At 40.6% G+C, this 15,404-nt stretch overlaps 1 protein-coding gene across 5 annotated transcripts in view; it reads left to right on the top strand.

Moving 5' to 3' along the window:
- The window catches only part of astn2 (astrotactin 2), a 287,375-nt gene that overhangs the window by 162,791 nt on the left and 109,180 nt on the right, over positions 1-15,404 (top strand). For all 5 annotated transcript variants that reach the window (XM_089020242.1, XM_089020241.1, XM_089020239.1 and 2 more), the window contains one exon: positions 11,214-11,366. In XM_089020242.1, the coding sequence (XP_088876368.1) occupies positions 11,214-11,366 (153 nt within the window). The remainder of the gene's footprint in view (positions 1-11,213; positions 11,367-15,404) is intronic.

Below are 15,404 nucleotides of genomic sequence, written 5' to 3'. Positions count from 1 at the left end.
AGAGCATGGCACAACTTCAAATGTCTCAATAAATAGGCACCAAATAAACTGGCAGGCAAAACAATATTGATCAGAGAAGCATAAAGGAGGACATATATCACCTCGGAGGAGCTGTAGAGATCAACATCTCCTTTGGGATAGTATGTCCACAAGGTCTTACGGTGCACACATTTGACAAGAAGGCGCTATTGTCTGGAAAATGGGAGGTGGTGGTGCAAAAGAAGAAAAAAAACAATAACAAAAAATACAGTAAAGTCTCATTATATCGATATCGGATATATCGATAGTCCCGGTTATATCGATACTATTTCTATGCACGCATGGAGAAAATTACATGCAAACAGGGTCGGATATATCGATAGTCCCGGTTATATCGATATTTTTTCGGACTCCCTTGAATATCGATATAACGAGACTTTACTGTACATGATTAAAATTATAAAAAAACAGGTTTCCCTCATTGCATGTATTGGATGTACCTTTATTCGTCTCACAGTGGAGAATTTTACATTTCACAGCAGCAAAGTTATGACAGGAAGAGGAAAGGTAAGAAAAAAAATAGAAAAACAAAATACAGGAGCTGCTATAAAGGCTTATTGAGGCTAGAAGACAATTTGCCACATACATCCTTTTTTTAAGCTAGGTCACATATACAACATTGGTAAGTTGCGTGTGTTCTTTATTCATTCATACTTTCAATTCAAACAGTAATTAGGCCGGAACTGATAATGTTCCTCGATGTCACAGAATATGAGGAAAGAAAATAATGCAAAGTGAGAAATGAGTAACATAAAAAAATAGGTGGCATGCTGACAAAAGCCCAAGTACTGCCTTCACAGTCTTCAAAAATGACTTCCATTTTCGCTTCACATGTAAGCGATGCAGTTGCTCGCCATCATTTTTCGAAATAAAAGATGGTCGCCGGATAAATCATGAAAGTGTTTTTCCTGCAACCTGCTATTGGTCAACCTGCGATTACAGGGAGACTGATGCTGCCTCGCAGTGTATTGAATTAACTTAATTGTCTATGGATGTGATGAATCATCTTGGGTACGTGATAAATTGGCACCGTATTGCAATTATATTTGCATAATGTCTCTGCGCTCCATTTCCGCTGCAACATGCCTTGGAAAGTTCCCCACTCACAACATTTCTTGTTGACTTCGGAATCTTTCAAACGCACACAAAGTCATATTTCAGTTTCTCCCCCCAGGCAGTGTTAAGCTATTTTCCAGACCTCAAAGGACACAAGCGCAATTAATACACAAACAATGAAAACCTGTCATTATTTTACACGAGTTGGGAAATATGTGTAAAATTCACTGCAAAGGCTAAAGAGACAGTGTAGCTGTAAACAACAAACAAACAAATAAATATGAACCAACACAATACAATTAAGGGCATTTTCATGGAATTCCTTGTTTATTTCTTATGTTAATTTTAATGCTAAGCTGTGTTTATGTTTATGTCGTCAAATAATTTTAGATTGACATTTATTTTGTGTGCATGTATAGTTGCATGGTCTAAAACATCCAATTACAACGTCAACACTTTCGGTGACAGCAATCACTGCAGGGGACAGCTTATCATGTTATCCGGTTATAACTTGTAATTATCGGTGCACGAATGCGTGAACCAGTTATATTACACTTTTTTAATTTATGTGTTATTTTTTTCATAATTGAAAACCCTTACGTGACATTTTTTCTGTAACACATACTACAAGGATTAAGACTGAGAATAGATATCTGCCATTCACTGGGTATAAATACCAAGTCTATTTCATTTTAACCTCCATAAATACTTATCACGAATAGGTAGAGCAGTAAAGACCATGGCTTTGGTCCAAATGAAAAAAAAAAATAATCCATCTATTATCTGAACAGCTTTTCCCCATGAGGGCCCCAGGCCAAAACTATTCTACCAGTAAAGTGTCTTGAAATCTGCACCCAGCATGGTCGCTGCCAATGTCAAATGTGTAGAATCATCCCCAAGGATGCATACAACACTTCTGGGCAACCACGTCGTGGTCGACTGAAATCACCGTCATGACATTGTGCAAGATCCTCTTTTATCTTCCACAGGGAACATGTTTACAATGCGTCATAGTTCTTTGCAGAAATGCACAAGTGTCTACATGCTACCGATTTGCTTGCCGACAGAATTCAAACAGGCTCAGCTGTGTTTGGTCGTCACGCATTCAACACCTACTCGTCACGGGGCTCTGGTCAGCATACTACCGACGTCTTCGTTGAGACCGGCACATGTCTATCTGATCCCTTTAACTTTTAAAATTGCACTGCACCACTTATAAAGACCATCAAAATTGCATGCCGATTTACTCGAAGGCTGAACCGTTGTGCTTTCTGCTTGACTACTTTCCCTTCCGATGCAGGCATAAGCAGCAGAATACCTCCCTCCGGACCAAGATGGACTTTCGTTTATTAATTGAATAACGTTCTTGTCCTGGAAGGCCTCTGATTAAACACGGGGTAATGTGGCATTAAGAAAATGAACATTGAAATTAAAGCTTAAGGCAGGGTTAAAAAAAAAAGGATATGAATCATATACATATATATCTTGTATGATTTGCTTTGGCCGTCATAATAATTTCTATCATTAGCTCCTCTCGTGAGTCGTTCCGCGTTGGCCATCATCTCAGGTTCTAATGAGCTATGATAATTTGTGTTTATCAATGTGAACATTCCGCCTGTCTGGAGCAGGTTTGCGCTTGTTTCATTCTCGTCGGCTTGCCTTAAGTGTCAAGGTATACAATCCATATTTTAGCACGGTCCCCGTGGTGAGAGAAGCAAACTATAGATAGCTCCGGATCCATGCCACGTAAACAGTGACGAGACCTTGAATACCTCCAAATGGAGGTAGGTGCTGGCAGACGAGAGGCCATGTGTAAACTTGAGACACAACGCGCTAATCGCATGCTTTGTCGTGGAGGAAAGAATAATAAAGACATGGATGGGGATGGCGTGTTTGAATCTCCCTTGAAATTGAGTCGAGATTGTCCGACCAAGTGCGAGATGTGTGAGTGTAACCACTGCTAGTTATGTGTTTGAGAAATGCAGTCGAGTTTAGTTGAGTTCAGTTGGGAAGTGTTGCAAAATTGTTGCTCTGGTCTAAAGTCTAACTTTTCTCGCTGCCCTCAGGAGGCCAATAGCCATGTGCCAGAAGGAAATACACTGTGCGAGAACTTGTAGTGGTCACTTGACAATCTGAGTTGGTCCACCAACGAAAAGTCACAATACAGACAAGCTATGGTGATGATGATGGATGATGATGATGATGATGATGATGATATAACCTTTCTTTATCTCACATTGGATACATTCTTAATTCACAGCAACGATCTTATGGAAGGAAGAAGAAAATAATAAAAAAACAATTTAGGAACTGCTGTAAAGGCAGCCACTCTTTGTGGACATAAGTCAAGTCCTTTGTTCTTGAGCATTTGATTATGACGAATATTGTCTGGATTTTATTTTCCCAAGAGTCGGTTGTATTCAGTAGTCATTATTTTGCACACATCTATGGAAATGTCTTCAGCTGCCTGCTTGGGGCGGTAGCATATGTAGTGAAGACTCGAGACACTTCTCCTCCACATAGAGAGGAGCCAGATGAGGTGCCTCGGGCATCTGATTAGGATGGTGAGGTATTCCGGGCATTTATAAATCTGGTAGAAGACCAGGATGACCAAGGACACGCTGGAGAGACTATGTCACCCAGCTGTCCTGGGAACACCTCGCGATCTGCCAGGAAGAGCTGAAAGAAGTGGCTGGGGACAGGGAGGTCTGGGTTTCCCTACTGAAGCTGCTGACCCCGCGACCCAACCTCGGATAAGCAGCAGAAAACGGATTGATGGATGGATGAATGTAGTGTATTTGGGTGAGGGAAAGGAAAAAAAATGGAGTCCAATGTCAACACACTTTTTAAACTAGATTGACACAATATGCCATCTGTGTTTCCATGTCAAGAATGTCTTTACTGCTCCTCAAAGTTGCATTTGAACGCAGGACCTCTGTTGATTTGGGAGCAGTCGTCGCTGTGCAAGTTGCCTCGGGAGTGGCAGGAAGAGCTCTCTGCCCCTAAAAGAAGAGGAAGAGAGTGCCAGCAATAGTATAGAAAATCCCCTCCATCAACCCTCCCCCGGTGACACCAAAAAACATTGGGGTGCCCTGGAGCATGCCAGTTTCTAATTTGCGACCCATAAAAATATTAGAAGTTGAGGTCAGTGAAGTAAATCCCAGCACGGATACTGCTCGGTTGTACCACATTATTGGGAATTGGCTGTCGGCCGTCCTTTTCTTTCTTTGACAGGGAACAATTTGAAGCAAACACAAGCAGACACACTACCTGGGCCCATTCCCTTTATTCACTCATCTTTCTTCTCCCTGCAAGTATTGGGAGTGACATTCGCATGAGCTTACTGGTTTGCTATCATTTTATATTTACCATTTTTCAAACAGCAATCCCTTACTCCCCAAAAAACGAGACTTGTGGAAATGTCAATGCTAGTCTTAATATAACCAGAATTATTATATAGAAAAAGGAAGAAGCCCAAGGTGATTTGGTGTCATTATCCATGAGTCTCAAAAATATAAGACAACCAATTTGCTTACCGTATTTTGAGTTTGGAGTGCTGATGGAGGAACGACAAATATGAGTTGGCAGTCGGCGCATAAAACCGTTTTACTTTTTAAATTTTAACTCATTCGCTACCAGATGATGTGCAAAAATGTGTACACTCCAGTGCCAGGGTTTGTGTTATTTTAACCCAGAATATTGAGTTTTAGGGCTACTTAAACATTCAATGCATCGTAAGAAGCTATAGACTCTCTTCTTTCATCAGAAAAAAAGAGTTAATTCTTAAGTTATAGGTCGCTGGAGTTATCTGAGCTTAATATAGGGGTGGCTGTCCAAAATACAATGCAATACATATACGTATATCGGTTTATATAGCACTTTAACAACAGCTGAACCTGTAACAAAGCGCAAACATGGACAAAAAGCAAATGCTGCCCCCTTGTCAATGGTAAAAAACATTGTCAGATGTCTGACCAGCGCTTTATAGGCACCCCCCGCAAGAAAAACTAAAACCCGAACACATTCGGAAATGGCGCTCTATATGTCATGGTTTTCAATTCCCAAATAAATTGAGGAATGGCCGCGAATGGGTTAATTATGTAATTTTAATCTTCGCTCATAATGTAGTTAAAACATATATTCTACTAATTACAGTGTTCCATCAATACCCATGTTAAAATGTTTCTAAATATATACAAAATATGGACAAGTTGAAGTAATCTTGCTTGGAAAATGTTTCGGTTTCTTACGTGGTAACTTTACAAACATTAATTGCCCAGGATTGGGTTAGAAAAGGCAGTTAGTATTGGGGCTTGAGCCAATTCTCCCTGACAAATCTGATGATTTCAAAACTCTACAGGACTCAGTAATTAGATGGTGATTTATAAATAATTTCCAATTCCACATGAATTTTGCAAGAGTGACTGAATTTTCACGCATGTGCCAAGAGCTGCGCTGTCTCATCTTGACACCACTTGGCCCTCATCTTTCGTCTTTCGTCTCTTTTCTACAGTCCTCATTCATCATGCATCCTTTGTCTTCATGACAGTTTTGTCTTATGTCTTTGCACCTGTCTCACTGCTAAGCCCGTTTTCATGTCACTGATACGTGTCTGAAAGCTGCGGCGGCGGCGTCAATGCTTCCTCAGATTGCTCGACTTGACTTTGTCTTCTTGGAACAACGGTTGGATAAATCAGGCAAAGGAATCAAATGCTTTGGCTTGAAACCCCTGCATTTTATCCTTATTGTCATCATTTTCTCTGTGAGGCGGGAAGGGGGAAAGTAAAAACAAGGCAACGCTTATGCAACTTGATTGCTTTGCTTGAGCTCTAGTTTGTGTGTATGTGCCAAAGATAGGAAATACAGTACTCAAAGAATTGTGAGGATGCCATTTTTCTGGTTTGCTCTTAACCCCCCACCCCCAAATTAAAACAGCAGGGGGCCAATGATCTTCAGAAACCTTCCCCATTATTTCCCTTGTGGCTGCATGTGCTCGCATGAATACAAATTCAGGTGCAGTCAAAATGAATAAGAAAACACATTTGATGTGTCTTGAAAGTAGTTGCCATTAACGTGGCCGAAATGGTGTGCCAACATTTATTTTGATGTTCACTATGAATTTCACAGAACCTTTTTACTGAGTTTTTTTTTCTCATTGGGGGCAGCTCATACTGTATATCATAAGTACCATTTGAAGTTTCCCCACCCCCCAAGTTCCCAATACTGTTCTATTCTCTAAGTCTGTGAGCATTGAAGACCTTCGACTTTGCTGTTTTCTCTAAATGCCTCATTTTCGAAATCATGTATGGCTCTCGCTGTCCGAAAACCTCGTCATAGATCACCTTGAGGGAAAAAATACAGCTCAGAATCTTTCAAGCAAGGAAAGGTAAACACTTGAGATGTGGAATGAACCGAGGAATGTGGTAAATAGCACATTTCCTCAAAAGACTGAACGTTGGATGCTGCACACCCTTTGCTGTAGATAAACTGCCAAACATGGTGTCCTTCATTCCACCGGCTTCCATGAGTTGGTAGCCTTCGGATGACATGGCAACCGAGCCCACCCCCCATCTCTCGACATAGCACAACATGAGTTTCTTTCACTCAGTCTTCTCATACCACTAAGGAAAAATGATGGATGCCTTGATAGAGACCCTCTCCTGACAGCAATGGGATTGTTGGATCTGTGGAGTGGAAATCCCTGGCTGAGGAATTATTTTTGAGCCTGAAAATAGAAACAAAGGTTTCTGTGTCCTGTTTGGAAGTGCTCAGTTGTGGCACATGGTTAACCCTCCAACCCTTGCTCGTAATCAGGGTGCTGCACTTCAGTTTATAACATCGCCAGGAGCAAATAAAAAGTGAGTCACTGCCAAGCCACCAATGCGACAACAGACCAGGAAAATAAGTCTGAAACATTTTTTTTACCCCTTGTGTTCTGTCTTTTCCCATTAAGCTCTGGAAAGAAACATGGTTCCCAGTGGAATGAACACAGAAAGACACACTTTTGCTCTCAACTAAACAGCTGCACATTACACAACGGAAGATGACATTCATTTTATCCTTTCATGTTTTTTGGGGGTGTTAGCTGCACGTTTTGAGACCTGAATGATGAATACCAGTCGGTGTAGACCAGTGGTTGGTAACCTGGGTTCGATGAGTGACTCTCAGGGGTTTATTGAGTCACTCTCAGAGGTTTGAAGGATCCTCTGCCATGGAGGGTAAGATAAAGTTTTTGTTATTTTCACTCAAATTATAGAACCCACATAATATTGAGTTTTAATAATACATATACAGTAAAGTCTCATTATATCGATATTCTTGGGAGTCAGAAAAAATGTCGATATAACCGTACTATCGATATGTCCGATCCAGTGCCGTATTGCATGAAGCAGGGGCAATAAATGGGGGATCTTTGATATGGCATGTAATTTTCTCATTGGGTTCATGGATTGCGTATCTAGCATGCTTTTGTACTGTAGTGAAGTGAAAAATAAACTTAAAATGTCATTTTTTTTAATTTTTATAACGCACTCTTGCAATCGTGACTCTGCGTATCATTCGACATTGTTGACATTGTACACACAAGAGAAACCATGAACACCAACATGTACAAACATATGAAAAACAGTTTATTGCAAGCGATAAAGATATCTGAATACAACACAATTAAATACATGTATGGAAAACGAAAACTGCAACGTTTACATGACTTACGTTGATGAAGTATTCTGCGGCACGTCATTTAACAATACATCTGCTGATGCACAAACTTGGACACATCATCAGTGTTGATTCCTAGAATCACTGGGTGTTTCGGGTCTTTCAACAGACACCCTCCTCCAGGCGACCCGACCGGGGTTTGCAAGGCCCCGGCCTGTGTCCAAGTGGCATGCTACTGCTCCACTGCCCCCACGGCTCTCCCCTCCTCAACCAGAGCCATCTGGTGTCTCTTTCTGCTGCCTCCACGTTGTTGCCTATGGCTCTTCTGCGGTTTGCACCTGTTATGCCCAGTGTGCCATAGGCTTTGCTCAGGGAGTGGCTGGCAAATCCCTGACTGCCCACCTCCACCGGCATACACCTCGACCTCCACCCGTTCCTCCGACATTCCTCCACCAGCTCCTGGTACTTCTCCCTCTTCCTTTCCTGAGCCTCCTCCATCCTCTCCTCCCAGGGAACCGTCAGCTCCAGCAAGAAGAGTTGCTTTGTGGCCTCAGAGACCAAGATGATGTCAGGTCTCAACCTGGTCTGGGTGATGTGTGCTGGAAACTTCAGTTGCCTTTCCAGGTCAACTGTCATCACCCAGTCTCGGGCCGTGGAGAGCAAACCAGCAGAGCGGTTGCTTGATGTATTCAACATTTGTCCTTCTTTAACAAAGTGAATGGTCTTCGCAGTGGCTTGGGTGTAACGGCTTGCCGCAATCCCCTTGCTGATTGCTTCAGTGATGGATTTGAGGACCTGGTCGTGCCTCCACCGATACCGACCCTCACCCAGGGCCTTGGGGCAGCTGCTCAAACTATTTCGTGATGAAGGAGTTTCTTGTTGGATTGTCCCCCACAGCCATGATTGCCTTGTACGTTGTTCGGATATCACAATTTGTTTCCCCATGGTTGAAATTGGTGTCAAACAACTGTATACTGTATAAGAAGACTACAGTATTGTGACATTCTCATCTTTGGTCGAGGTCCGAAGTCCAACGCTTTGTAAGCCGTCTTTATTATGGTAGAAAATGGCGTCTGCTACACTGCGCAAGACACACAAGCTGGTCACGTGACAAAGTCACGTGACCAACGGTGCCACTGATACAGATTTCGATAATGGTGGTACTGTATAGAAACCCCAAAGCAAATATCGATTCACCTTTTTTCATCGGAAAAAATGAGTTCATTCCCAAGTTGTACGGGTCTGGAGTTGGATCAGCTTGAAATGGGAACGGCTGTACAACATACAAATGCTGCCCTCTCGTGTAGAGGAAAAAAAATACCAGAGGTCCGGTAGAAAAAACAAAACCCGATCAAATTTGGGAATGTCGCTCCACCTCATGCTTTTCAATGGCAATGAATGGGTTAATTTTTACATTATCAGTGGCATCTTGATTTGAGTATGTCAAAGTCTGAGTTAGTAAATATTGCAATCAAACGGATTGCCAATTTAAATTGGAACCAACATTTTCAGTTACGCATGAGTGCCGCAGTGGGATGTTTTACACTCTTTACCTTCCTCTTTCCTTTTGTCTTTTTATTCTTGTTTGAATGCTTGATTGTGATCCAAATTGCACCGGCAGTATTCCTGGAGAGTTCCCTTTTGTCAGATGTACAGATCAAAAAAATGTTGATAATAGCCAAGGGGAACCAGGGGGGTTGGCAATGAGCTGATGAGTGATGAGGTTTTGACGCCACAAATGTAAAACACTTGGCACACAGTGTAAATTAGACTGAAGTTGGCTTGTTTGTCACGAGAATCATTTTCTTCTTGCAGTTGCCTCTTAATGTTTTCTTTGTTTTTAACGTATTATTATCATCATTTTTTTCCCCCAATGAGCTTCACCACAAAGCAATGACACATCTGGAAAAAAAGTTACATTTTGGGGAGACACATTGCCAAACAAACATGAGAGAAACGGGAGTGAATTTATGGCACTTACTCCCCATGACTAAAAACCTTATTTTCACTCTCCTAGAGACCCTCTATATTTGCTCCATCATGTGTGCGCTAATCCAACCTTAACTTACTGCTTGTTACCAGTGGGTAAATCTATTGCCGGATTGAAGCTTACAAATAATTAAATAAACAAACCATGTCACATGTGCCAGGGTTTTTGTCATTGCCACTTGAATTGAATTCCTAAATTATATGGTTCTGGAGTTATATGAGCTTGAAATGAGGGTGGCTATCCAAAATACAATGCAATACATACATATTGGTTTATCTAGCGCTGTAACAACAGCTGAAACTAGAACGAAGCGCTAACATGGAAAAGAGGGAAAGGCTGCCCCCTTGTGGAAAAAAAGATTTTCACTTTATCGGCACCCAAGTATGAAAAAACAAAACCTGAACAAATTCGGGAATGTGAATTTGTGAGTTAAAAGACTCAAGGTTCCAAAAGTGGGGGGTGGAAGTCTATTAGCAGTAATATATTCAGCATTTGTTTGTTTTTTGTTTTTGTTTTTTTTTTTTTTTTCGGAAGGGGGCAGGTCCTGGGAAAAAGAAGGGGAAAAAATATTTTTGGGGGGAGAATCAAGCATATTTAGTTTAAAACAAGCAGCTCCACAAACCAAATTGGTAAATGCCACACTTTTGTTGCATCATAATGGGAGAGGTCCAGTTGTTCATTTTATCATGTCTCTACATGACCATAACTCTGCAATCCTCTCTTTTCATACAAAAATATATGTTTTCATGGTGGCAATTATTACTGTGGTTATTATTTTCTTAATTAGAAAATGTCCGCAACACATAATTGGGGAAAGCATTATTAAACAACATTTGAGAATGTATTGTGTCTCAGTAATTTCATTTCCCACACGGCCATTAAATGCCAAAATGTAATAACCAGATGACATGCATTATCCGAAGCATTCCTGACCTTCTTGGATGCCGCTGAACGGCACAAATGTCTCGCCATTATTCTTTGCAAGATCACTGTGGAATGGCGGTTGACTTTTATAGCTCCCACCTTTTTATCTTTTCTAGTTGAAAGGAACGTGAGCAGAGCTGCTTTTTTCTCAATCTCTCTCTCTCTCAACGACACGGTCACTTTGCCCAAAGCCAGGTTTTCTGCTGTCATCAATCAGAATGATGGAAACTGAGCCAAGAGAGGAAATGTTGGCAGGATCCCTTTCGAGAGAGGGATGAGGCAAATGTTGAATTGATAGAATCATTTGAAAGCTAGAAATTGTCACTTATTTATTGATTGATTTTCATGTTTTTAATGAGGCAGGATACTGGCACATGTAGCATGTGATCCTTTCATTCCAAAAAATGTCCTAAAACAAGTAATTTTGCGCTTGCCCCAGAATCGACTTGAGATTCCTTCCTGTATTTTTTTCTTTAAAACATACTTTCCCTGGCAATTGTTGTGATGCATCTGACGTTTTCACTCTTGTCATCATCCGCCGCAGCCATTGACCCGAACAGAGACGCAGTGGAAGATTTGATGCAGCGCTTCCAAGACAGCTTCCGCGTTCCTAAAACCCCGCCAGACATTTCTCGCTACCAGCACATCGTCCACAGTTCATCGACCAGTCGCCGAAGGGTCCCCAGCCACACCAGAGGTACGTCATGAAGTTATATAATATTTTTAAACTGCATCTATTTATATATTTAGATCTTCTTTATTATGCTTGCAAATATTCTCTCTGTTGAAGATGAAATGAGTTGCCCCAAAATATCAAGTGTAAATATCAAGACGCCACTGATAATGTAAAAATTAACCCATTCATTGCCATTGAAGTCGTTTGCAAGACTTCAGCAGAGCCGGGCGCTGATTGTTCAGCCTTGGTGTCCGTCGTATAAACTTCCATTCCTTGAAACCTCCAATGTGTCTGTGTGCGTGCGTGTGCGTGAAGCACAGTACGCAGCCAATCGCAAGCGAGTTTTGCCGGAAAAAGTCACGCAATACAAAATTTAATGAAAATTATCTCTGTCCAAACATTTTTATTCATACAGTACCCACGTATGTGCCGTTTTTCATAACTCGAATGTTCGTAAGTTGGGGAGTGCCTGTACTATAAGTATAGTGTTTGCTTTCACGTCTGTGTTTTGTCAACCAAGGACCATTTTGTGGACTATTAAAAGCAGAATTGTTGTTTGGCAGGCAATTCCCCCAAAACAACAGACACTATGTATATGCACACACACGCACACTATTTATATCATGTACCGACGATGTCCTAAGGCTTCGTTGCGACACTAATCATAGCAGCAATTTTAACTATGCCTATTCATATTGACCAATATTATTTTTTTATTTCAACCAAGTGGACTCCTCCGATTAGTTTTGACAAGCGTCTCAGACGCCATGTTTTGCATCCTAAGTTGCTCATCTGCATACATCCCATTTTTTTGTGATTGTGCATGCTGCCTCGCATTGCATTTGACTTGGACATATTTAGCTGGTGTCAGAAGGGCCGTGATGTCGCCTTAATGTGATTATAGCCATGTGAGGGCCTGCCGCGCCTGTCGGGTTCATTTACGAGCTCGTACTTGCATGCTTGCTCTCAGTGTGAATAAACACATGCGAAAACAGACGCAAGTGGACACTTGCATTCCGTAAATCCAACATCTGTGGTTTTGAGATGAGGGGAAAAAAAGCGTCGATGTGGTCATGTCCAACTTTGCATTATTTTTGTGTGTGATAAATCCAACTGCACATGCAGTATTTAGCAATGCCAGAGCATCTGAATGCATTGTAGATACGAGTCTTTCCGATGTAACATAGAATTTTTCTCCAGAATTATTGCCCTGGGACCTGCCCAGTCTGGAAATACCAGATGTTATATGCTTGTACCAATTTATAAAAATCTCCCAAAGTAAATAGTTGAGTTTATGTCAATTAAAAAAAACAGTCTCGGATTATGTGGCTGTATTGCCTTTACATGTTTTGCTCCTACATAATCATTCTTTGCCTGCAACATAAATATGGAGCGCTATCAAGAGTTAAAGGTGTTGAGGTGCATTAAAATGAAAATATACGTATATGTCATATATCATCGCAGGAAGCTAACCTCATATCAGTTTCTCACAGTTCCTAAACCTTACTTGCTTTCACACTTTTTGAAAGCCATATAACATATTTTCTGGTTTATATTCCGCACCGGAGTACAAGGCGCACACCCAATGAATGGTGTATTTTCAAATTTTGTCCATATACAGTAAAGTCTCGTTATATCGATATTCAAGGGAGTCTGAAAAAATATCGATATAACCGGGACTATCGATATATCCGACCCTGTTTGCATGTAATTTTCTCCGCGCGTGCATAGAAATAGTATCGATATAACCGGGACTATCGATATATCCGATATCGATATAACGAGACTTTACTGTATAAGGTGCACCAAATCAGAATCAGAATCATCAAATGTGCCTTATAAACCGGCAAGTACGTTAGTCAGTTTGTCAATTGTATGGGGCTTTGGTTATCTTTTTCAAGAAACAATGATACTGTGAACATGTAAGAATACTGTATTTTCTGGTGTATAAGGTGCACCCAAAAGCCTAAATTTTCTTCAAAGATGACCCTGCGCCTTATACGCCGGTGCACCTTATATGTTAATTAATATTGAGCCACATCAGGTCTCGCAACAACTGTCAGCAGCCACCGACTCCATTTCCAGCTGTAAAAAAAAGTAGTATATATATATATATATATATATATATATATATATATATATATATATATATATATATATATATATATATATATATAAACACACAATTCTATCTCACATCCATGATGCGGGTCACATGGAAGGATTGGGTGTTAGATGAGTTTTTGTTCTTCAAACTGATTTAATTATTAATACCATGATAGTGTTTGAAGAGGTTGTTTTTTTTGTTTGTTTGTTTGTTTTGCATCTACATTATTCATCTTAGATTTGTATGGATGTTTATCATGCTCAAAGGTCATTGTAACCTGGAGCCGAATATGGCTTTTTGCAAACAAAATTAGAAAACTTATCTCATTGCCATGCTGTGTTTACCAGTGTGCATTTGAAATGGATGCTTTGTTGAGACTTTGCTTTGAGGATATCACCGCAGAGGGACCCGGAAAGATGGAGGAAAAAAATGCAAACAAAATGAACTGAAATGAACTGCAAGAGCACTTCTAAAAGGGAAGATGGGAAAATACTGTACAAAACAATTTTTGTTCAGTGTGATCTCCAATGTATTCTGGTACTGTTATATTTATCACACCACTGCAGTAGCCTGGAAGCACAATTGGCCTGTCATCTCTGGTCAACATACACACACACACTCACGCCGGCGAAGACGCTCAAAACCCTACAGATATTATCAACCCCACCCCCTTAAATGGCCATTATCCCTTCTAATGGAAAGGGAGTATTTGAAGAAGTCGGGTTATTCCCCAGCCTATGGTACTCTATGTCACTGGTTATGGTTATAATGGGAAGAATAAAAGGCTTTATCAGATGACATGAACATTAAAAAGTGGGTGGCTTGGGCTGGCAAACACAACAAACGGTTGCCTTTTTTCTATATAAAAAAAAACAATAATAATAATAATAATAATAATATATATATATATATATATATATATACAGAGAGAGAGATATTATTGTTGGTATTATTAGTAGTTACACACACACAGAGCACATTTGACAATAAAGTGGTATGTCACTTCACATTATCATGCCACACAAGAAAGGCTAAAAATAGAGTCCAGCATTGTTTTGGGGCAGCATGCCTCATCTTTACAAGTAAAGCACATGGACGAGCGATCACTTCAGATCCGAGAAAAGAAACCAAATCAGATAAAAAAAGGATACACTGTGTTTTGATCATGCCAAAATACGTCAGCAGTAGACAATGCATCAAGTCTGCACACTGAAACAGCTTACGAAACTGGCTTAAGAAACAAATATCAACAATGCCTTTTGCGGTTTCAATGACATTGAGGGACGCCGAGGACCACTTCCGAGATTATCTTTGGCTTGTAAATGCTAGTTTTACCCAGGACCCCCAGGATGAAGGTTGCATACTCGGCGCAAAGACCTGCTTCACATGACACTTTAATGCTTCCTCTTGAAGACGGACTTGCCACTCTTGCTGATGAGGAGGTCACCAACAAAGGAAGGAGCTCCTTTCCAAGCGTTTAAACTCATTCGGAAGATAGGCCAGAAATGTTGAAACATAATTCTCTTTTTCCAAGGAACACTTGAATGGCTTTAAAAGCCAAGCCTGACAAACTCATTGATTTATTTTTTCCCAATATTTTTTTAGAGTAGTCTTGAAATATCAGAAATGGTGATGTTTTTTTTTTTTACTCATTCACTGCCAGACGTGCAAAAATGTGTCCACTCCAGTGCCAGGGTGTTTGTAATTTTCACTCAGATTCCAGGACCCACAGAATATTGAGTTTAGGGACATAAATATTCAGTGCAGTGTAAGAAACCTTAGATGTACAAAAGGCAAATGCTGCCCCCTTGTAGGAAAGAACAACATTGCCAGAGGTCTGACCAGCACTTTATCGGCATCCCCTGCACGAAAAAATTCAAGTCATATTTTCAATTCCCAAATAAATTCGGAATGATAGTGAATGAGTTAATATACACCAGCCACTAATGCAT

Source organism: Hippocampus bargibanti, linkage group LG18, assembly GCF_051943395.1.
Source record: "Hippocampus bargibanti isolate YZ-2025 linkage group LG18, ASM5194339v1, whole genome shotgun sequence".
NCBI classification, from domain to species: Eukaryota; Metazoa; Chordata; class Actinopteri; order Syngnathiformes; family Syngnathidae; genus Hippocampus; species Hippocampus bargibanti.
The sequence above is the reverse complement of the archived record's forward strand: the minus strand, read 5'-3'. Positions and strand labels throughout refer to the sequence as shown.